The sequence below is a fragment of the Phascolarctos cinereus genome, unplaced genomic scaffold (genome assembly GCF_003287225.1).
Source record: "Phascolarctos cinereus isolate Bilbo 61053 unplaced genomic scaffold, phaCin_HiC Scaffold_4;HRSCAF=312, whole genome shotgun sequence".
Taxonomy (NCBI): domain Eukaryota; kingdom Metazoa; phylum Chordata; class Mammalia; order Diprotodontia; family Phascolarctidae; genus Phascolarctos; species Phascolarctos cinereus.
The window spans coordinates 247716642-247740473 of record NW_027555847.1 but is presented as its reverse complement, the minus strand read 5'-3'; the positions used below and the strand labels follow the sequence as shown (position 1 = coordinate 247740473).

Sequence of the window (23832 nt, the reverse complement as noted above, 5' to 3'; positions counted from 1 at the left end):
ACTACTTGCCAAAGTACCCCTTGTCACTTTTGGACAGCTCTATTAGGATTATTCTTTATATACAGCACATGTTAATATATAACAATATGTTATCACTTATATATTTAAATCTACATGTATATTTTGTTTTATATCTATATGCTTCTACCGTTTTGAAAGGGGACAACTAGCAGACAGGGATAAAAACATTTGTGGATAATAAGGTTGGAAAGCCATACTCCCTGTTATAATGGTCCAGTTTTGAGCCAGTAGTATATCTAACACATCACCTGACATACTGTATGTCCACTTGCCATGGAAAGCAGAATTTTCTGCCATAGACTGACCATAATTCACAAAGACAATCTATTGGCTTGTAAAGGGTTTGTGATCCATGTATGTGGTGGAACACCTACACAATCTTAAGATCAGCTATATCCCTTGAAGTACTTCTCCCCACTGTTACTAAGCAGTGTCTAATTTAATAAAAATCACACAGATAAACAAGACTTTTCAAATGAATAGTGGAACGGGTGGTCCAGAGAAATTATTTCCATTTAAAATTTAAAAATCTTGGTTACAGAATAAATGCAAAAGGAATTTTAGTGATCAACAGAAAATTAGGACTGCAGCAGCATAAATAATGTATAAAATAGCAAGAGGCCTTGGCTTAAAAGCAGCCAAGAGTTTTTGGTTCCAGTTTTTTTTTCTCCAAAATAGATAGTTACTAAGTAAGATGTGGGAAATACTGAAAAATAGACCCAAGGCAGTTTTTAGCCTTATAATGAACAGATACCTACCACAAAGCAGGGCTTAAATTAGGCAAGATCTGAGATCCAGATCCCTTTTAAAATAAACCAACAAGTATTTATTGGAGTCTACTAGGTATAAGGCATTGAGTTGGGCACTATGAAACCCACTTAAGTAACTAAGAGGTGAGATAAAACATACTTCAAGCCACACCCCCCTCAAAAAAAGGCCCAAACCCAAACCTACTCAAACCTAAAAATACATGGCTTACTAAAAGACTGTCAATTGAGTGGTACAAAGATCACTACACTAGGGAGTATGTTAGAGAAGTCTTCAATTGAAGTAATGTTTCAAATGGACTCTCATTTAAATAGGTGAAAAGAGAAGCATATTGTAGGAAAAATGCTGAGCAAAGGTAGAGGTAGGAAAATTCAAAGCTTATTTGGGGACAGTAAGAGACTCAATTCGGCTAGAAATGGACTTCTGAATGGTAGGATAGCAAAAGAAGTTTCAGCTATCAGTGGAGATAAATGCAGATTTGGAGACAATGGCTCCTCCACCAAGGCTTTTGCCAGAGGAAAATAAAATTTAAAAAGGTAAATTAGATCCAGTTTGTAGAGGGTCTTGATTGCCAGGTTAATAAATTTATATTTTATCCTGTGGGGTAGTATGGAGGAAAAAGAGTAAAAGCACAAACAAAATAGTATCCCACTCTTTAAAAAAGTTTATATTCCACAAATTGGCTTCTAATATTAAAGATTACTTTTTTAAGTTTCAAATTATTTGTCAGGAATGAGTGAAGATAGTTTTAAAAAGCTTTTATTTTACATGACACTGGCACAGTCCTTTGGAAACAATATCTGTTTAATTCAGAAGATGTTCCTGCCTGTCCCAAACTAAACAAAAAGGCCACTAAATCATATTCATATATTAATTTGTTTTAATTTTTCCAAAACAATATTCAAAGGATCTGCTTTGTTTCATTTAAACTATAAATGTTAAACATTTACAAACTAAAACAGGCACTGATAATACACAAGGATTTAAACAAACAAATCTTTCAAAGAATAGTTTTTAAAAATTGTTTTTCAGTTCATTGTATTCAAATTTTAATATTGTCAAGCTTTAGGTGACCTTTTTGAATCACATACCACTACCACTCCTTCTTTTAACACAAATGTTTAGATTTTATCAGCAAAACAATATTTTAAGATGTTTACTTCACAAGTTGATATTTTAGCATATAAACTTGTATACTAAATCCCTTTCCATTAACTACTTAAAAAAATATATACAACTATGAATGTTTAAATATGCATCCTATGCCATGTGTCCAAGCAAACATCTGGGAATTTTCAAACTATTAGAGCAAGTTGAAAGGATGAAAGAACTGGCTTCAAATTTTTCTTTATGACTCAACAGACCAAGCATTTTTAATGGGAGGAAGAAAAAACCGTTCAATTAGCATGTGTCTCTATATAGAGAAATGTATATTTTCTAATATACATATACACACACGTCAGGAAAGTGAACAAATATCAAAAATTAACTTATTAGCTCAAATATTTTGTGGACCAAGTCTTGGCTTATAAGTACTTTAAAATTTTGTTGTTCTCCAAATATAATAGAAGGAAAAATGCTGGTTTCATAAAATTTAGTATATTTCAGTATTTTAACTTTCTTAGGGGCACAGATTAAATGATTCTGGTCTTATAACAAACCTGAAATATCTGCTCCATATATATATATATATATATATATATATATATGTGTGTGTGTGTGTGCGCGCGTGCGCGTGTGTGTGTGTGTGTGCGTGTGTGTGTGTGTGTATGTATACTGCCTAATAAAAGATCTGCAGGACAGAACAGAGCAGAGTAGCAATATGAAAAGGACCTATTAAAGTACACCTATGCTTTTGTGTCAATTGCATTAATATCATGCATAGGATATTCACTAAGTTGAAATCAAATCCAAATCAAGTCTAAATATCTGCACCACACTTCTCATGAAAGAAATCTACAACTTCAGATCTTTGTCCAAAGCTTGTTATGTGCAATTCTGTTTTGCCTTGAAAAATCTTAACTTTAAGGATTTAAATCATGCAAGACTCACTTTGCAAATGCTTTTGCTATGTTGTGGTACTTAAAGTTAACCACAACAGCAACTTTTTCCTCTCTTAGAAAAAAAGAAAAACTTGCTGGAAATGTGTTTGTATTAAAAAAGCTCTCAGAATTAAGAACTGACAATTTCTGGTCAGTGATGTTAAGTAATTGACTAGAAATGCTGTTCAATTAGTACTCTTTAGTATCAGATGCCACAGGGATTCAACAATTACATTTCTGATACAGCACTCATTCTCACACAGAGCCACAGGGGAACAAACAACTTTTTTTAACATCAGAAAAATGCTTTAACTATTACTTGTAGAACTTTTGGCTTAGCATTATAGACATAGTAAAATGATCCTATTCTAGGACAGAACAAACTTAGAGTTTTGATTTACACAAAATAAGGATATTTTCCTGTTTCAAAGAAAAAAATGCCCTTGGTAGCTCAATAAAAGTATGTAATACAGCATCTATTAAAGTTGAAACCAATGCAAACCACTTACTGGGATGAAAAAATAACACATAAAACACTTTGAACCTTTTCTGTCACTGTTTCACGACCAATAATCAAATATAAACAACTGTGGCTCCAAGTTCTAAGTTCAAGGGGAAAAAAGTATAATTGCCTAACACTGACTAAATGTACAGCATTGTGTAATGCTAACAATGAAAACGTCAAATTAGATTTTAAATAGCTCAAAGAATTACAATAACTTGATATCTAAAATCAAGGTAGCCACAGATGGAGAAAGCCAGTCATTACAAAGGCAAAAGAATATGCTAATATGGAAATTGTGATGTTTGTGGCAGTAATCAAAAATTCTAACTATAGCTCTAAAAACTCTCAGTGTCTTCAATCAAAATCTCTAAGGTTTCAATTCTACAATTACTGAAACACTCACTGCCTTTATAGTTTCATAAACTATAGAATGAGTATAAAACCTGGTACTTTACAGGTAATTGAAGAATAACAATTTGTACCATGATATGTCAACTCAAAACTGAACCAAAATTATGTAACTATGGCAGACTTTTTAATAACAAATCAAAAGTGCAGTACAGGGCTTAGCCTACAGTTCATCACACTGGTTTAAAAAACAAAAATTCATGCCTAAACTATTAAAAGGGCTATTTTCTTCCTCCATAACTTATCTTTAAAGCAACCTAAGGAATTAAAACATCAGTTCCCTATGACAGAAGTAGTCTTACTGATTAAAAAGAATCAACATGACAAAGTTAAGAGTGAATACAAACAACTGTGGAAAGGGTAGAACATTTGTGTTGGATATTTAACATGAAAAGCCTCGAACAAGTTTTGAAGTTTTTCAACTTTTTCAAAAAAAAAGGTGTCCTTTCCCATGGTTAGGGATATATGTTGCATTTTCCCCACAACAAACGTAAGGGAGTAAAGAGGCTTTTAAAATATTGCCAATATTAAGTTCTTCGGTACCTACTATTAATTGGAAAACAGCAACATTACAGATGTAGAGTGGATCAATTCTCAAAACACTAGTTATGATCCAACACGAGTTGTAGTGGTTCTTTTATCGGAGAAAAAACTTTTCAGAAGAAATACCTGCCCTATGCTAACAACAAGAAGAATGATGGCTTCTCCAATTGACCAATAGGCCACTCTTGTATTTAGATCCTCTGCCCGGCTGCGTCCTTGAGCTTCTCTTAGTCGGAAATGAGTCTGGTAGTCGATGACAGACTTCAAAGCTTCGTGAATTGAAACACAAGCAGATTCCATCTAGGTAGAAACATTTTGAGTTAGCCTTGCTAATAGTTTACTTTCCTATACATTTCTTTTTAGGAGGAAAATTTTTTTTCCCCACTTATCCTAAAAATGATGATCTTTGTATCATTTTTAGTAAATTCTATTCTTGCCAAAGAAAGGATATCTTACTGAATATCCTGGGAGAGGCACTGTAATGTAGTTTGAAATCAAGAAGTATTAAATATCATTTCTGACACCAGTATGTGACCAAAGGGAGATTATCTGTCCTAAGTTTCAATTTCTTTATCTGTAAAATGGGAATATGTATAGTAACTATCTCTCAAGGTTCTTATGGAGACCAAACAAAACGTTAATCACTCCAAAAAGTTTAAAGTTCTATATAAAAACCCCCAGTTATTACTGTATGCTGAGACATTTAATTTTTAAGTTAAACACAAAAGTTTCCCCAAATTATAGACAACTACTTTCTTCCCCTGGAGCCAACACCACTTGTTCATCCTTGGTTTCTGAAGAAGACCAATGATATTATGGGAGCGATGTTTTGACTTTCATGTGAGCTGAATTTAAGTGAAGCAAAGCTGAAAACCTTCCAGGTTCCTGCTTTGTTCCTACTAGGACTGATGTTTCTAGACTCCAAAGTGATAATGAGCTCTGGCAGCAATAGACACACCACGTGGGCTATGTAGGTAAGGTGTAGAACTGTTAACTACTGACTCTAGCTTCAGTGCTGCACCCCTTATGAAGTAGGGGGTTGCAGCACACTACCTACTGGGGCTTCAAGATGGGAGAGGAAACATGGGAGCATCAGTCTGGGAGGACATTAAGCTAGAGAGAGTAAAACTGAAAGCCTATTTTTATGGGGAAAACTTGGGAGTAACATACTCTGGCTCAACTTCAGCAATGCATGCTCAGAGAGAACAAGCAAATACCTTACTGAATTCTTTGTTGTTTATTTAAACATGATAAAAATGATACATGTTAATTTTGGAAGATGAAGGTACTAGATACAATGAATTTTATTTCATAGTAAATCTGCTAATTTTTTCTCTTCTCATGATTGTTGATCAAACCAAATGCCCTTTTTCTTGATAGGGTATAACTAACTTCACTGTATTTACCCCTAAGTTTGAAATGGTTGTTCTATTTCATTTAAAGAGAAATCAGAATCCTTAAGTTTTAGATTATTTCATATTTTGAAGTATGAAATATGAATTTACAATGCATATTACCAGTGATTAACATTTCCCACCGTTTAAAAGTTTAGTAGTGGTTGAGTACAAAAATCTGTGTTACAATTCTATTTTTCTATTATATATCTTGCATTAGGGAACTTTAATAAGTATATATGTGTGGAAACTAAGTACTAAGAGAACTGGGCTTGGTTTTTTCTTAATAATTTCATCAGTAGATGCTGGGTAAGAAATAATGAGTATGAAAATCATATAGCAAAGCAATGCAAGAGAATTATATAAAAATACTAAAATATAGAAATTAAATAAGAACATTTTTAAAAGAATACGGTTAGAGAAGGTTATGCAAGCCATAGATTTTATTTATTTGAAAAGTTTTACTGATGCTTTTCTTTTTTTAATCAATTAATTTATTTTTAGTTTTCAACATTCATTTCCACAAGATTCTGAGTTCCAAATTTTCTCCCCATCTCTGCCCTCCCCCCGTCCCAAGACGGCATGCATTCTGAATACCCCTTCCCCTGATCTACCCTCCCTTCTATCACCCCCCCTTCTCCTTCTATTTTCCTGTATGGCAAGACAGATTTCTATATCCCATTGCCTGTATATCTCATTTCCCAGTTGCATGTAAAAAGCCACAGATTTTAAATACACACCCATCACTTTCATGCCTGGAATGCACTCCCTCTTTACTTCTAGTGACAAGCACTTGTTAGTTTCCCTCAAAATTCAAACCAAATGCCATAATCTACATGAGGTTTTTCCTGATTCCCCTACCTACTACTGCTTTCAAATTACCTTTTATTCTGTATATACTTATTTGTGCACAAGCTATTTCCTGATACAATAGAAGTTCCTTGAGGGCAAGGACGATTTCCATTTTTTTTAAAATGTGTCCCAAGCACCTAATGCATAATAGGCAGTTAATAAATACTTACTCATTATACATCCATTTTAATAGAAGTAATGTGGAATAATGGAATAGCTACACTTGAAGTTAAGAAGACCTGGGTTCAAACCTGGGTTCAAACCTTGCCTCCGACACTAACTGTGAGACCCCAGCAAGTCACTTGGTCTCTACGAACCTATCTATTATGTCACATGTGGGTTTTGATGTGTTGGTGGAGGAAATTCCTGAAGCTGAGGAAATCACAGATCTTTTATTTATAACTGCATTGATATAAGTAGAAGGTGAATTTGAATCAGCTCAATCAAGCAGCAGTTTTGGACAGTAAATAAAATGAACTTTTAGCAATAGTAGGCTCATTTAATTTTTAAAAACTTCTGTACTTATCAACTTGGTAACACATCTATTTATATGCCAAACCTTGCATTAGGCAGAATGCGTTAAGAATTGGGTATTATATATGTTTTTAAAAATTTCAAATATTTTTTTTCAATTACATGTAAAAATAATTCTTAACATTCTAAAAAAATTTAAGTTCCAAATTCTCTCCATTCCTTCCCTCTCCTCCCAACGAGAAGGCAAGCAATTTGATAAAGGTTATACATGTGTAGTCACGCAAAACATAGTTCCATATGAGTTATTTTGTGAAAGAAAACGCTAACAAAAAACCCCCAAGAAAAATAAAGAAAGTTAAAAAAAGTATTCTTCTATCTGCATTCAGACTCTTTCTCTGGAGGTGGATAGCTTTTTCATCATAAGACCTTAAGAATTTTTTTAATATTTCTAAAGACTGGCTCATAAAACGTATTATAAACACCTCTCCTCTTCACTGGGAATTTACAAAGGAGGAAGTGATGTTAAAATGAAAACCCTTCAACTATACTAAAGCTTCTTTCCTCTGATATTTACTTCCCTATCCTGAAAGAGAACAGTGAAACTGGGGTGGAAATATCATATCTCTATTTTCATAATATTTCACCATATACTTTCTTTCCTAGTCTTTCCAACCCTTCTTCATGAGGTTCTGTTTCAGATCCTTTAATGATTTTAACTCCTCAATATTTTGATTACATTACAGAGCACAGTAAGTAAAGATGGTTTTAGAGAAACCAAGAAGACCTTTATGAACTGATACAGAATGAAGTGAGCAGAACCAGAACAATTTATACTCTTTTTTTAGATAGGGTCAAGGTGGAAATTTGTTTTACTTGACTTTACATCTATTACTACTGTTTTCTTTTTCTTTTCCCAATGGAAAGGTGGGAGGGGAGATGGGAGAGAGAGAGAGAGAAAAGACATGACTGTTAATTAAAAAAAAATTTTTTTTTAATCACAAGGCATAGTATTATGATAGCAGTCTGATTAATATTAAGTAGAATATAAAGATTATCTTTTATCTCCTATAGGTTATATTTGTACATTATCATTTCTGCCTTGCCTCAGGCCACCAAAGTGGTAGGTTCAGCAATTTTTTTTTTATCAAATACACCCCCCCAACCCCAAATTCTGGGGGAGTGGGGGTGGGGTGGGTTTTTATTGTGCACTGCTATTGTTTCTTCTTAATGTCTTTTTAAGACAAAAGTATTAATGCACAGTATTATTATTATCATACTGATGACCTATATTTGCTTTTACCTGTGTAAGAGCACTGACTCTGTTCTCACTGGGGAACAATGGTGGATCTTCTCCAACTTGAAAGTCAAAGTACACAGTTTTGTGTGTGAAAGTAGAGAACTCATTGCTGAAACAAAATTTGTATGTTCCATTTCTGGATGCAGTGAAGGTAAAACTATCATACTGTTTCTTCATTTCTTTGTATAACACCACACCATCAGGATCTTCCAACCGGCAATCTACATCATAATGACCACCAGTAATCACCTGTAGAAAGAAAAACACTGAAAAGTTTGGGGGTAAAACAAAAATTAAAGACATAAACCAATTTTCCTGTTATCATGCTACAAGGAAAGTGCCAGAATCATTTAATATGGCAGACAATACCATATTTTAGTATTTCTATTAATGGGCCTTTACCAAGAAGCAAATTTTGATTCAAAAATAAAAAAGGACAAGTATAGTTGTCCAATAATGAAATGAGTTCTTTCATGAGGTAAGTTTCCCACAACTGGAGGTATTCAAAAGGAAGCCAGATGACTGTTTTTTGTGCTATTGAAAGGACTCCTGTACTCGTGAGAAGCTAGACCCAATGACCTCTAATGTTACCTTTCCAACTAACTTGAAGACTACAATTTTGGCTAAGAGGAATAAATGCAGAGGAATAACATGAGAAAAGGTCACAAAAGTAAAATGGTACCATATAGTAGAGGGCTTTGAATGCTAGTCAAAGGAGTCTGAAATTTACCTCATTGGCAATAGAAAGCCACTAGATGAGTTTTCACCTCAAGAATTATATGACTAGCTCTACAGATATGGAAGATTATTAATCTTGTATCATTGATTATGCTCAGCCCAGCCTCAGCCTTGGATCACTCCCACCATTCATCATCTTTGATCCTACACATGCACTGCTAAGGGGGATAAAAATCCTGAAATCCTGACTGGGTCCATTACAAATTTATGTTATTCAACCTTAAATGGGCCCTCACTGCTGCTAGGCAGTCCTTCTATACCTCCCTATATCAACTCACAATCCCACTCTCCACAACAAGTCTTCTAAACTTTTTTATCTTTCCTTAAGTCTTCAATGGCTCCCTTCTTCCCCCCATTCCGGTTGAAAATTATGCCTCACATTTGATAGAAATAATTGAGATCATTCGCCAACTCCCCTTTCTCTCTTCTTCATCTCTTATCATTCAGATGCCTTCTGCCACTCCCTCTTCATTCCTGTCTCACATGATGAAGTGGCCTTATTCCTTATTGAGGCCAATCTCTTTATTTGTTCAAGAGATCTCATTCCAATCCCATCTCCTTCAACAGACTGCTCTTGTCATCCCCAATTTTTCACTAATTTTCAATCTCTCCCTTTCTATGGCTCATTTCCTACTGCCTATAAATGTGCCCATGTCTCCTCTATCCTGAAAAACACTTCACTTGATTCCTCCATTCCTGCTACCTATCATCCCTATCTTTTCTGCCCTTTGTGGCTAAACTAGAAAAGGCCATCTACAATAGAGGTCTTCATTTTCTCGCCTCTCACTCTCTTCTTAGCCTCTTACAATCTGGCTTCCACTCTCCAAAGTTACTAATGATCTCTTGGTTAGCCAATCCATCGGCTTGGTATCTTGTTCTCCTCAACCTCTCAGCAGCCTCGGACACTGCTGATCACTCTCTCTATCTTGATACTCTTTTCTCTCCAGGTTTTCTTCTTGTCCTTCTACTTATTGGACTGCTCCTGCTCTTTCTCCTCTTCCAGAGCATGTCCTTTAACTGTTGGCATCCTTGTCCCTCTCCTTTTCTCCCTCTATCTACACTACTTTACTTGGTGATCTCCTCAGCTCTCATGGATTTAATTACCATCTCTATGCTGATGATTTTCAAATCTACCTTTCCTGCCCTAATCTCTCTGCTGACCTCCAATGTCCCATCTCCAACTGCCTTTCAGAAATCTTTTTTTGTACTTAGTAGTATTTTATTTTTCTTTCAATTACATGTAAAGATAGTTTTCAAAATTCATTTTTTGTAAGATTTTGAGTTCCAAATTTTTCTTCCTTCCCCCTCCCAAGACAGCAAGCAATTTGATACAGGTTATACATGTATAATCATGTTAAATATATTTCCATATTAGTTATGTTGTGAAAAAATCTAACAAAAGGGAAAAACCACGAGAAAAAAAAAACAAACAAAAACCAAAGTGAAAATAGTATGCTTCCATCTGCATACAGATTCTGTAATTCTTTCTCTGGATAAGGACAGCATTTCCCATCATGAGTCTTTTGGAATTGTCTTGGATTATTGTATTGCTGAGAAGAGCTAAGTCTACCAAAGTTGGTCATCACACACTGTTGCTATTACTGTGAATGATGTTCTCCTGGTTCTGCTTACTTTGCTCAGCATCAGTTTATGTAAGTCTTTCCAAGTTTTTCTAAAATCCGCTTGCTCATCATTTCTTACAGGACAGTAGTATTCCATTATACTCATATACCACAACTTATTGAGCCATTCCCCAACTGATGGGCATCCCCTCAACTTCCAATTCTTGGCTACCACAAAAAGAACTGCTATAAATATTTTTATACACGTGAGTCCTTTTCCCATTTTTATGATCTCTTTGGGATACAGATCTAGAAGCGGTATTGCTGGGTCAAAGGGTATGCACAGTTTTATAGCCCTTTGGGCATAGTTCCAAATTGCTCTCCAAAATGGTTAGATCAGTTCACAACTCCCAGACTCCCAAATATTTTATATTATCAACATTATATTATCTATTTTAAATGGAATTTCTCTTTCTAACTCTTGCTGCTGGGCTTTGTTGGTAATATACAGAAATGCTGATGCTTTACGTGGATTTATTTTTTATCCTACAACTTTGCTAAAGTCAATTGTTTCAAGTAGTTTTTTAGTGGATTCTCTAAATATACCATCATATCATCTGCAAAGAGTGATAGTTTTGTTTCTTCACTGCCTATTTTAATTCCTTCAATTTCTTTTTCTTCTTTTATTGCTAAAGCTAACATTTCTAGTACAATATTGAATAAGAGTGGTGATAATAGGCACCCTTGCTTTACCCTTGATCTTACTGGGAATGCTTCCAGTATTTCCCATTACAGATAATACTTGCAGATGATTTTAGACAGATACTGCTTATCATTTAAGGAAAACTCCATTCATCTCTATGCTCTCTAGTGTTTGTAATAAAAATGGGCACTGTATTTTGTCAAAAGCTTTTTCATCTACTGAAATAATTACGATTTCTGTTGGTTTTGTTATTGATACAGTCAATTATGTTGAGTTCTCCTAATATTGAACCAGTCCTGCATTCCTGGTATAAATCTCACCTGGTTACAGTGTATTAACCTGGTAATAAATTGCAGTAAACTCTTTGCTAATATTTTGTTTAAAAATTTTTGTGTCAATATTCATTAGGGAAATTGGTTTACAATTTTCTTTTTCTCTTTTGGCTCTTCCCGATTTAGGTATCAGCACCATATCTGTGTCATAAAAGGAACCTGGTAGGACTCTTTCTTTGTCTATTTTTCCAAATAGTTTATGTAGTATTGGAATTAATTGTTCTTTAAATGTTTAGAAGAATTCACTTGTAAATCCATCTGACCCTGGAGATTTTTTCTTAGGGAGTTCATTGATGGCTTGGTTCAATTTCTTCTTCTAAAATGGGGTTAAGTTTTTTACTTCCTCTTCTGTTAATCTGGGTACTTTATATTTTTTGTAAATATTCATCCATTTCACTTAGATTGTCAGATTTATTGGCACACAGTTCACAAAATAGCTTCTAATTACCGCTTTAATTTCCTTTTCATTGTTGGTGAAGTCATCCCTTTAATTTTTGATACTCTCACTAAAAAATAATAATAATAATAATAATAATAATAATAATAATAATAATAATAATAATAATAGGGACAGCTAGATGGTGCAATGGATAGAGCACCGGCTCTGGAGTCAGGAAGACCTGAGTTCAAATCCGGCATCAGACACATAATACTTCCTAGCTGTGTGACTCTGGGCAAGTCACTTAACCCCAATTGCCTCACCAAAAAAAAAATTGATACTGGTAATTTGATTTTCTTTTTTTTAAAAAATCAAATTAACCAAAGGTTTATCTATTTTATTGTTCCCCCCCCATAAAACCAGCTTAGTTTATTAGTTTAATAATTTTCTAACTCCCAATTTTATTAATCACCTTTGATTTTCAGAATTTCTAATCTGGTATTTAACTGGGGATTTTTAATTTGTTCCTTTTCTAGCTTTTTTTAGTTGCATGCTCAATTCACTGATCTCCTTTTTCTCTATTTTATTCACATAAGCATTTAAACATAAAATTTCCCCTAAGAACTGTGTGGGCTATATTGCATAAATTTTAGTATGCTGTCTCATTATTGTCATTCTCTTTGATGAAATTATTGACTTTCTGATTTGTTTTATCTACTCATTCTTTAGGATTAGATTATTTAGCTTCCAATTAGTTTTTAGCCCATCTTTCCATGGCCCTTTATTACACCTAATTTTTATTTCATCAAGATCTGAAAAGGAAACATTTAATATTTCTGCCTTTCTGCATTTGATTGTAAGTTTTTATGCCCCAATACATGATCAATTTTGGTGTAGGTACCATGTACTGCTGGGAAAAAGGTATATTCCTTTCTATCTCCATTCAATTTTCTCCAGAGGTCTAGCATATCTAACTTTTCTAAAATTCTATTCACCTCCTTAACTTCTTTCTTATTTTGTTTAGATTTATCTAGTTCTGAGAGAGGGAGGCTGAGGACACCAACTAGTATAGTTTTGCTGTCTATTTCTTCCTGTAACTTACCTGGCTTCTCCTCTAAGAATCTGGATGCTGTACCACTTGGTGCATATTTGCTCATGGTCTATGGTACCTTCTAGCAAGACAGAGTTTTCTTATCTCTTTTAATTAGATCTATTTTTGCTTTTACTTTATCTGAGATGAGGACTGCTACCCCTCGCTTTTGGTTTACTTTAGCTGAAGAGTAATATATTTTGCTCCAACCTTTCACCTTTACTCTGGTGTATCTCTCAGCTTCAAATCTGCTTGTGTTTTATGGGAGAGTTCATTCCATTCACATTCACAGTTACATTTACTGTGTATTTCTGTCCATTCTATTTTTTCCACATTTATACTTTTCTTTCTCTTTTCACCCTGTCCCTCCTCACCAGTGTTCTGCCTCTGAACAACTCTCTCAATCTGCCCTCTCTTCTATTAGCCCCCCTCCCTTTTCTTTTCCCATTCCTACTTCCCTATAGGATAAGATAAATTTCTATACCCAACTGAGTGTGTATGTTATTCCCTCTTTGAGGCAAATCTGATGACAGTAAAGTTCAAACAATGCTCACCCCTTCCTTTTTTCTCTCTACTGCACCAGGTCTTTTGCACCTCTTCATGTGATGTAAATTACCCTATTCTGCCTCCCTCTTTCCTCTTCTCCCAGTACAGTCTTTTTTTTTACCCTTCAATTTTTTTTATATCATCACCTCAAAATCAACTTATACTCACACCTTCTATCTACGTATACTTCTTCTAACTGCCCCAATAGAGATACAGTTCTCAAGAATTACAAGTATCATCTTCCTGTGTAGGGATGTAAATAGGTTTTTTTTTCTTTTTTGTGTGTCTTTTTATGCTTCTTTTGAATCCTGTATCTGAAGATTGACTTTTCTGTTCACTTCTGGCCTTTATCAGGAAAGTTTGAAAGTTCCCTATTTCATTGAGTATTAATCTTTTCCCCTGAAATACTATGCTCAATTTTGCTGGGTAGTTGATTCTTGGTGGTAATCCAAGCTCCTTTGATTTCTGTCATAGCATATTCTAAACCCTCTGATCCTTTAATGTAGAAGCTACTAAGTTCTGTGTAAACCTAATTGTGGCTCCTTGACGTCTGAATTGCTTTTTTCTGGCTGCTTGCAGTATTTTCTCCTTGACCTGATAATTCTGGAATTTGGCTACAATATTCCTTGGAGTTTTCATTTTGGGATCTTTTTCCCAAGGTGATTGATGGATTCTTTCAATTACTATTTTACCCTCTGGTTCTAGGATATCAGGGCAGTTTTCCGTGATAATTTCTTGAAAGATGCTGTTCAGGCTCTTTTTTTGATCAAGGCTTAGTTAAATAATTCTTAAATTATCTCTTCTGGATCTATTTTCATGGTCAGTTGTTTTTCCGGTGAGGTTTTACATTTTCTTCTATTTTTTTTTCATTCTTTTCATTTCGTTTGACTGATTCTTGATGTCTCACAGAGTCATTAATTTCTACTCTCCCGATTTGATTTTTTAAATTCTTTTTGAGTTCTTCTAAGAAGGCTTTTTGGGCTTGAGACCCATATTCTTCTTTGAGGCTTTGCATGTAGGCATTTTGATACTGCTGTCCTTTTTCAGAGTTTTATATTTTCGTCTTCCCTCTCACCATAGTAGCTTTCTATGATCAGGGCCCTTTTCTGCTCATTTTTTTTTAATAGTCTATTTCATGACTTTCAAAGTTGAGCTCTGCTCCTGGGGCACAAGGGGCACTGTCCCAAGCTTCTTGCACTGAGGGCCAGGGGCCTAGTCTCTGGCTTCTGAGCTGGGGTGGCCCAGTATAATCATGCCTATTGTGCCAGGGTGCTGGGGCTGGAGGCCTCACACCTGGTCTACTGAGCAAGGACTGTGGCCTTGATTGCTAATCTGTGCTGTGGCTAAGAGCCTCCAATTGGCTTGCCCAGACACCATCTGTGCCACACTTTTACCCAAGAGAGACAGACTTTTCCTGAAGACCATCTAGGTATCTTAAGTTGGAAAACTGTTTCACTTCATCTTTTTGTGGATTCTGTTGCTCCCAAATTCACTTAGAGGCTTGGTTTAATTTGTTTCCAAAGGGAACCGGGGAGAGCTCAGGTAATTTCCTGGCTTCTCTCCACCATCTTGGCTCCATTTCCTGCCTTTCAGAAATCTTGTCCGGATGTGTAGTAGACATCTTAAACTCAACATACTGAAAATGGAATTTTGTCATTTTCTTCCAAGCCTTCCCCACTTTCTACCTTCCCTGTTACTGTAGAGGACAATACCATCTTCCTCAAGCCTTTCAGAAGTCATTCTGGATTTCTTAGCATCTCTCACCCCCCCCCCATACCAATCTGTTTCCAAGGCCTGCTGATTTCACTTCTGCATCATCACTCAAATACACACCATTCTCCTACACTGCTACCACCCTGGTGTAGACCTTCATTACCTCATGCCTGGCTTACTGCAATAGTCTGCTGATGGATCTGTCTGTCTCATGTCTCTCTCCCCACTCCAATCCACCCTCCATCAGCTGCATTAAGTGATTTCTCTAATGTACAGGTCGGACCACATCATCCCCCTACTCAATAAATCCTAGTGGCTTCCCCTTGTTTCTAGTAACAAATATAAAATAAATATGAAATGCTCTGTTTGGCATCTGAAGCCTTATTTATAACCTAGCTTCCTCCTATATTTCAAATCTTCTTACATCTTATTTACCAACACGTACTCTTCAATCCACCAACACTGGTGTCCAACTGTTTCACGAATAAGACTCACCATTTCTCCACTTCAGGTATTTTTTCTGCTTGGCCTCCCCTCCCCCCAAACCTGGAATGCTCTTCCTCTTCTACTCCAGACTACCAACCTCTTTGGCTTCCTTTAAGTTCCAACTAAAATCCCACCTTCTATAGGAAGCCTTCCCCAACCTCTCAACTCCAGTGCCTTCCCTGTTGTTTCCTATTTATGCTGTATAGAGTCTGCTTTACTTATATTTGTATGCCCGAGGTCTTCCCCTTTATCCTTGAGAGCAGGAACTGTCTTTTGTTTCTTTGGTATCCCCAGGTTAGCACAGTACCTGGGACATAGCAGGCACTTAATAAATGTTTATTGATTGATTGGTAGTACTGTTAAGGGTAGATTGGAGTGGGGAAAGGGCAGACAGATACATCTACAAATAGACTACTGCAAGAGTCCAAGACGTGAATAATATCAATGAAATCCCATATTAAAGTGCCGGCAGGGGAAGAAAAAAGAGGTAACAGACATAAGAAATGCTGCAACATTTGTTAAAGGACTGAATGAGAAGTGTGGAAGAGGAAAGAGTCAAACCCCTCTCCCCCAAAAGTATCAAATAGGGGAGACTGTATAAGTAATGAAAACACTGACAGAAATAGTTAAAATCAGGTAATGTAGATTTTGAGGGAATAATAAGCTTGGTTTTAGGCATGTCTGAGTGAAATGTCAAGGTGGAAATGCAAGGCTAGAGCTTGGGAATGAGACCAGGACCAGAATTTTAGAGTAACATATCAAGGTTGAAGCCTACATCAAATTGCTAAGAAAGAGTGAAATTAAGAGAAAAGATAATGCCAGACGAAATCTGAGGAACACTTAGTTTACAGGATCAAGAGGACTGGTGAAGACGACAGGTACATGTTTACTAAGGAACTAGCAGAGTGGTGCCTCTGAAGCCAATGAAGGAGAAAGTACATAGGAAGAGGTTGCTAGCCTTATCAACTGCTGCAGAGAATTCAAGGAAGAAGACTGAAAAAGGCATTTAGAATTAAAGATAAGGATAAAGAGGTCTTTATTGACCTTGGAAATATTTTCCATAGAGTGCTAGGAGCCTAAAAGCTAAGAAGTGAGATCGAGAAAGTTTAGCTTTAGTAAGCATCAGGAGCTCCCTTCTTCTGAGACAGGAGGGGAGAAAGGAATTAGGAATGATTTTAAAAGTTATAAGAAGAAACTGGTCAAGATTAATAGACTGGAATCCACAGACTCATAGAAAAGGGACCACTGAGGCCGTCCTGTACAACATAACACAAACTAGAACGAAAATTCTCTATGACATGTTCAAAGGCTAGTTGTTTATACACCTAGAAGGTCATTACCTCCTGAGGCAGGCACTTTTTTTCTTACATCAATACTCAATGTCTCCAGTAACTTCCTCTCATTGTTCTTAGTTTTAAGGAAAAATGTAATCTCTCTTTCACATGATTGCCTTTGAAATTCCTGAAGACAGCTATCATGTCTCTTTTAAATCTTCTCTCCTCCAGGCTAAATATTTCTGTCCTTTAACCAATTTTTATATAGTATAATTCCAAGGTTCTGTATCATCCTAATGTCCTTAGTAGAAAAAGAGGCTAGATCATGTGCCAACTTGTGAGGGATTTCAGTGAGGTGTTGTGTTAAGCTATGTAACATTAAGTGAAAAGTGGATCAAGTAAATAAGAGTGAAATGCTGCTGGGCAGCAGTGAGGATTCATTTTGAAGGCATGCACTATAAATTTATTGTGGGTGATGTCAAGTAGAAAAACCAGTTAGCAAGATTACTCAAACTTGAGGATTGGTAAGTCCTCAGGACTAATGAAAACAACAAGGAGGTCAGAAAATCTAGCATAATAGTTACTGAATCAATTATTCATATTAGAAATACATAAGAATGAAAGCAAACCACCAAGGATTAGTTGGAGGCAATAATGATGGGGGCTGACATCTGTTTAATACTTTAAGGTTTGCCATGTATTTTATATACATTACTCAAATGGAAGTGACCTCATCATTTTGGGAGTCCCTACAATAATGCAGGCTTGAAGCCTACCCAATGCCTGTCCTTCCTACGAGACTTTTCTTTATAAGTTTACCACAGTGGATCCACTTAAAAAGGCCTTCCTTGCTTTCTCCCAACCAGGACTGAGAGGAGCATTCTGGCTTCCCTTTCTCTTTAAGTAACTAATAATGCAAGCAGCCTGAAAACGTAAATTTCTGATTCCTGGCATTCTAACAAACAAAAAAAAATATGCCACACCCGTAGCCTATACCAATTTCTCCTTGTCTGGTAAAGCGGGAGGGTATGGGAGAAAATAGAGACACCAATATAGGGTTTAGCAATGCTGCCAAGAGATACAGCATTGTATAGTAGAAAGAATGCTGAATTTGGAATCAGGAGAAACTTGGGTTCTTATCTCACCTGTGACACTTTGTTGTGTGACCATGGGCAAGTCAATTAAACCTAAGTGTGTTTCCTCACTTGTAAAATATGGGTAATACCACCCATAGTACTTACTTCATGGGTTGTTCAGAGACTAAATAAGATAATCTATGCAAAATGGTTTAGAAACAAAACATTATAGAGCCATTTCAAATGTTATTAGTAGGGATGTGTATCTTCAGGTAAGTTACAGTCAACAAATATTTACTAAGGGCTTAATGTGAATGTGGCACCCTTATTAAGCACTGGGGATACAAAGACAGCAAAAACAAAAACTCCTTTCCCTGCTCACAAGGAACTCACATTCTAATGGGGAACTATGTAAATATCTAGGTAAATACAAGATATGACAGAGCAGATGGACAATCTTCTTAGAGGGAAGGCACTAGCAAGCCTCCTGTAAAGGTGGGATTAGAGCTCTTTTTTTGTGTGTGTGAGGCAGTTGGGGCAACTTGCTGAGGGTCACACAGCTAGTACGTATCAAGTGCCTGACACTGGATTTGAACTCAGGGATGCTAAGAGGCAGAGGTAAGAAGAGGAGCATTCCATGCATAGAGATGGAGTGTCATGTGTGAGGAAAAGCAAGTAGGCCAGTGTGACTGCACTATATAAAGTATTTGGAGGAGAATAAAGTATAGGGAGAGTGGAAAAGTAGGAAGAGGCCAGATTCTGAAGAACTTTAAATGCTAAGCTTGATTCTGGAGGTAGCAGGGAGCCACTGGAATTGTTAAGTGGACGGGTGAGTGACATGGTCCTATACTTTAGGAAAATCACTTTGGTAGCTGAATGGAGGATGGATTGGAAGGTATGAGAGAAGGGAAGGTAGAAATGACAAGATTTGACAGTAGATTGGTTATGCAGGGTGAATTCAAGTGAGGATTCAAGGATGACCCCATGTTTCAAGCCTAGGTGACTAGAAGAATGGTATATCTTTAATAGTAATTGGAAAGAGGGAAGGGCTTTGGGGAAAAGTTAATGAGTTCTGTTTTGGACAGACTGAGTTTGAGATGCCTATGGGGCATAGTTTGAGATATCCAAAAGGCATTCAATGATGCTATAAGAGTAAAAGTAGGCAGCTAAGTGGTACAAGGGAGAGAGCTGTAGCCTTGGAGACAGGAAGACCCGAGATGAAATCTTGCCTCAGAAACTTTCTGTCTCTTAGCTTCAATTTCCTCATCTGTAAAACGGGGATAATAACACTCACCTTACAAGACTGTTGTGAGGATTAGATAACATATATAAAGTACTCTGCAAATCTCAAACTGTCATACAATACTTTATTGTTATTATTTAGCAGATTCTGATTAAAGTGAGGAGGCTGGAGAAAGTTCAAAAATGAATTATTATTTTTTTCTTTTAAATATAAATCTATTTATTTTTAGTTTTCAACATTCACTTCCACAAGTTTTTGAGTTCCAAATTTTCACCCCATCTCCCCCCTCCCCCCACCCCAAGATGGCTTGCATTCTGAATATCCCTTCCCTTAGTCTGTCCTCTCTTCTATCTCTCCCCCCTTCTCTTATCCCCTTCCCCTTCTATTTTCCTGTAGGGCAGGATAGACTTCTATACCACATCTCCTGTATTTCGTATTTCCCAGTAGCATGTGAAAACATTGTTTTAAAATATGTTTTTAAAACTTTAGGTTTCAAATTTTTTCTCTTCTTCCCTCCCCACCCACCCTCATTGAAAAGGCAAACAACTAAATATAGGAAAAATGAATTATTATCAATCACCATGAAATAACCACCTGGGTTTTTTGTCATTTGAAGATTGAATTGCATATCTTCTATATCTTAACTTGATAATAAAAATGTTTAGTAGTTTAGGTTGCAAGAGTAGACTCCCAAGGCATATCACTAGAGAAATCCCCACTTTGCTAGTACAGGCTGACAAAAATCCATCAAAACATTCTTTGAACCATTTATGAATCCACTTAGTCTGTATTCTTCTAATACCCACAGGAGCACTATAGCATACTTTGATATCAAAGTATACTATATCAAAAGCATTCCAACATCTCCCCTTTTCAATCAAGTGACTCTATATACTACTGCTTGATTAATCTTTCTAAATAAGATTATGAAGCCACAATTTTTAAATATATTTAACAAAAATCTAAAATGGAAATTCTTTAAAAGCAAGGCTATCAACCTAAAATCATCTACTTACAAGAATGTGACCTAGACACTTTTTCAGAAAGGCACCTATTATACAAAGAAGTGCTCTTTCATATAATGTTGGACTAATGGACTTCACTTTGGTTACATCTCACTGCAATAAAATGAAATGGAGAACTATAAAACCAACTAGACGTTGATTACCATTTAAAGGTATTTGGGGAGAAAGATGGGTAATAACAATATGAAGGGAGAGCATTGAAGTCTAATTCTCAAGTAGAAAAAACTTTAGTAAGGGTTTAAAGGAAAAGGTTATTCAATTAATTCAACTATCTCTAGTTAGAGGCAGGGTCAGAATCCAAACTATCCAAATTTGACTCTAACTACTGGATTCGAATGTCTTCACTCAAGGTTTACAAAATGAAAATTATTTCTTGCTTTTTTTCTTCAGCAAACTACTGAAGCTGCTGCTAATAATTAAATAAATTGGAAATGTGAGGAAACCAGGAAGTTAAAGAAAACCCAAAGAATGAATCTGCTTAGGGAGATCAGAGTTGAGGTTGTAACACAACTGTGGGAAGGAGGCCATCAATGAGCTACCTAGAACTAGAAAATACACTGGGGTCTGTTAATGTTAAAAAGTTTTTATAACTGTATTTCAATTAGCTTCTTTTGTCATCCTATGTATTTCGTTTCATGCTTTAAAAACATGATTCTGAGAAGGGGACCGTAGGCTTTACCAAAGTTCCAGAGGAGTCCATGAGTTTAAAGTATTGGCTAAAACCTACCTCCTGGCAAGAAGCCTTTTCCAGTCCCTCTAAATGCTAGTGCCCTGCTGCTGAGATTATCTCTAATGTATCCACGTCTATCTCTAAGTAGTCCTTTTCAAGTTGCCCCCACTAGAGACTGAAAACTCCTTGATGGCAGGGACTCTTTTTAGCTTTCTTGGTATGCCAAGAGCTTTTCAGTGGCACATAGTTTATGCTTGTTGACTTTCTGGATGCCTGGTTAATTCTAGTGCCTCCCCTCTTTTGATTATTTTCAATTTATCCTGTAGTAAGAAGCATTTATATAATGTTTACTATGTGCCAGACACAGTGCTAAGTGAGCACTTTAGAAGTATTTCATTTGATCCTCACAACAACCCTGGGAGGTAGTTGCTATTATTACCCTCATTTTACATTCGAAGAAAATGAGACAAACAGAGGTGAAATGAATTGCCAGGGGTCCCACAGCTAGAGTCTGAGGGCAAATCTTAACCCAGGTCTACCCGACTTTTATAATAAAAAAATGTGTATTATTATAATAACAGTAGCTAATGTCTACATTACTTACTATGTGCCAGGCACATATATATTATTATTTTATTTGATCCTCAAAACAAGGAGGAGGTAATCTTATTATCCACATTTTACAGATGAGTAAACTGAGGCAAACTGATTAGGTCACTTTCCCAGGCTCACACAGCAGAGGCCACATTTGAACTCTGGTCTTCCTCGTTGGGGGACTCTGCTAGATGACCCAAATGAACTGTGAAAAGACTGAACAACAAAGGTGGAACAGTAGATGGAGTGCTAGCCCTTTCCAAGTTCAAACCCGGCTGCAGACCATTATTAGCTGCCTGACCCCGGGCAAACAGCTTCACCCTGTTTGCCTAAATTTCCTCATCTGTAAGATGAGCCGGTGAAAGAAATGGCAAACCACTGCAGTGTCTTTGCCAAGAAAACCCCAAAGAGGTCACGAACAGTCGGACACAACTGAGACGACTTAACAAGTTCTTAGTTTGTACAAAGTTGCTGGCAAGTAAGTGTCTCCCTCTCCCCGACACCCCCAATAGACTTCGAGCTCCTTTAGGGCAGGGGCTGCCCTTGGCCTTTCTTTGTATCCGCAGCGCTTACCACAGTGCCTGGAACATAGCAGACGCTTAATAAGTGGGTTACTGACTGATGGAGATCAACTACGTGAATATACAAGTGCATATACGCTTTACGGATATGGAATATATTAAGAATTGAATCATCCACTACCCCTTCTCTCCCCTCCCCCAATGACTTGCTCTAAGTCTTCATCTTATATTGTAGGTGCCTAATAAATGCTTGTTGGGTTGATTTGCATTTCATCCTCGATCCATGCTCTTCCTCCCCCAAGGTGCGTCTTCCTCACGCCTACACCGGACCCCGACTCAGCCCCCGTTCTTTCCTGGAGGGCGGGCTCCCGACCCTGGGGTTGGGGGGCTGTACGCCCTTCCGGCCTGCTCGGCCCGGCTCCCTCCCCGCCCTCGGTACCTGGAACTCGAGGGTGCACTTGGTGCCCTGGGTGATGTCCTCGTAGAAGCACTGCTTGGCGTTGTCGGGCAGCTCGAAGGTGATCTCTGAGCAGCCGCCCGGCCCCAGCGCCAGCGCCAGCAGCAGGAGGGCGGCCGCCCACGCCGACCCCGGCCGAGGCATGTCCCGGGCTGGGGGCGGCCGGAGGACGACGGCGACGGGGCTGCGCGGGACACACGGACACACACACACACAAAGCCGAGGGAGCCCGGTCCCGGCCTCCCCGCTCCCCCGAGGGCTCACCACTGCGGAGGAGGCCCGGAGGCTTCGAGGCCCCGGGAGCCGGCGGCGGCGGGCGGCAGGGCAGCCCCGGGTTTCCCCGGGAAACGGCTCGGCGAGGCGCGAGCCCGGGAGCAGGTGGGGGGAGCCGGAAGCGGCGGGCGGGCCTGGTGGGGGAGGGGGAGAGACCCGGACGGAGAGGAGGTGAGGGGGCAGGTGAGGGAGGGGGCGAAGCTACCGCGGCGGCGGCGGAGGAGGAGACCGGAAACTGCAGGAAGTGAGCGAAATTACTGAAGGAAAAGGGGCGGGGGACGACCCGGATGTAGTCTACCCAGCCCGCTCAGGGCGAGCCGGCAGAATGCCTACGTGGAGGGCCGGCTGGCTATGTGAGGCTGTCGGGGGCGGGGTGGGGGAGGGGGTGCTGGGTGCACGCGCCTCCCGGGAGGCGCTGACGGGAGGAGAGGCGCGCGGGCACCTGCCGGGGGTGGAGGAGGGAGTGAGGAGCGGGAGGGGTGTTGTTGGGTGCGCTCTCCTCCCTGGAGGCGGGGCTGACGGGGGGGAGGGGCGCGGGCACCTGCCGCGCTGGCAAGGAGCGCGAGACCTTTGTGTGGGTGAAAAACAGAAGGGGGCGAGAGAGAAAGCGAAGGAACCGCGCCCCGAGCCCAGAGTTGTAGGATTAAGAATGCGCAGATTCTGAGATCGAATTTTTAAAAGAGATTAAAAAAAATAAAAATTAACGCTTAGAAGTGCAAAAAATATACACCAAGTGCATTTCGACTAGAAGGACTAATTACACCTAGAAGCAGTAATTAAGCTCCTACTGTGTGCCGGACAATGTGTTAAGGGAAGGCAATGGAAAGACTTCGGCAAATGCGCTCT

General features: G+C 38.0%; 1 protein-coding gene across 1 annotated transcript; it reads right to left on the bottom strand.

Annotated features, from left to right (window-relative positions):
* Positions 1 to 1532: 1532 nt before the first annotated feature.
* TMED7 (transmembrane p24 trafficking protein 7) lies at positions 1533 to 22945 on the bottom strand. Its single transcript, XM_020967347.2, has 3 exons — positions 22696 to 22945; positions 8308 to 8553; positions 1533 to 4587 (listed from the first exon to the last, which is right to left on the bottom strand). Exons 1-3 carry the CDS (start codon positions 22855 to 22857, stop codon positions 4351 to 4353), a joined length of 645 nt encoding a protein of 214 aa, XP_020823006.1. The 5' UTR covers positions 22858 to 22945; the 3' UTR covers positions 1533 to 4350.
* Between the last annotated feature and the right edge of the window lie 887 nt (positions 22946 to 23832).

Excerpts from the sequence above, each read along its gene's own strand:
- TMED7 (XM_020967347.2), bottom strand. The coding sequence starts at position 22,857 with ATGCCTCGGCCGGGGTCGGCGTGGGCGGCCGCCCTCCTGCTGCTGGCG. Across the intron at positions 8,554-22,695 it reads AGTGCACCCTCGAGTTCCAG|GTGATTACTGGTGGTCATTA; the intron begins GTACCGAGGGCG and ends TTCTTTCTACAG. Across the intron at positions 4,588-8,307 it reads GAGTCAGTGCTCTTACACAG|ATGGAATCTGCTTGTGTTTC; the intron begins GTAAAAGCAAAT and ends GTTTCTACCTAG.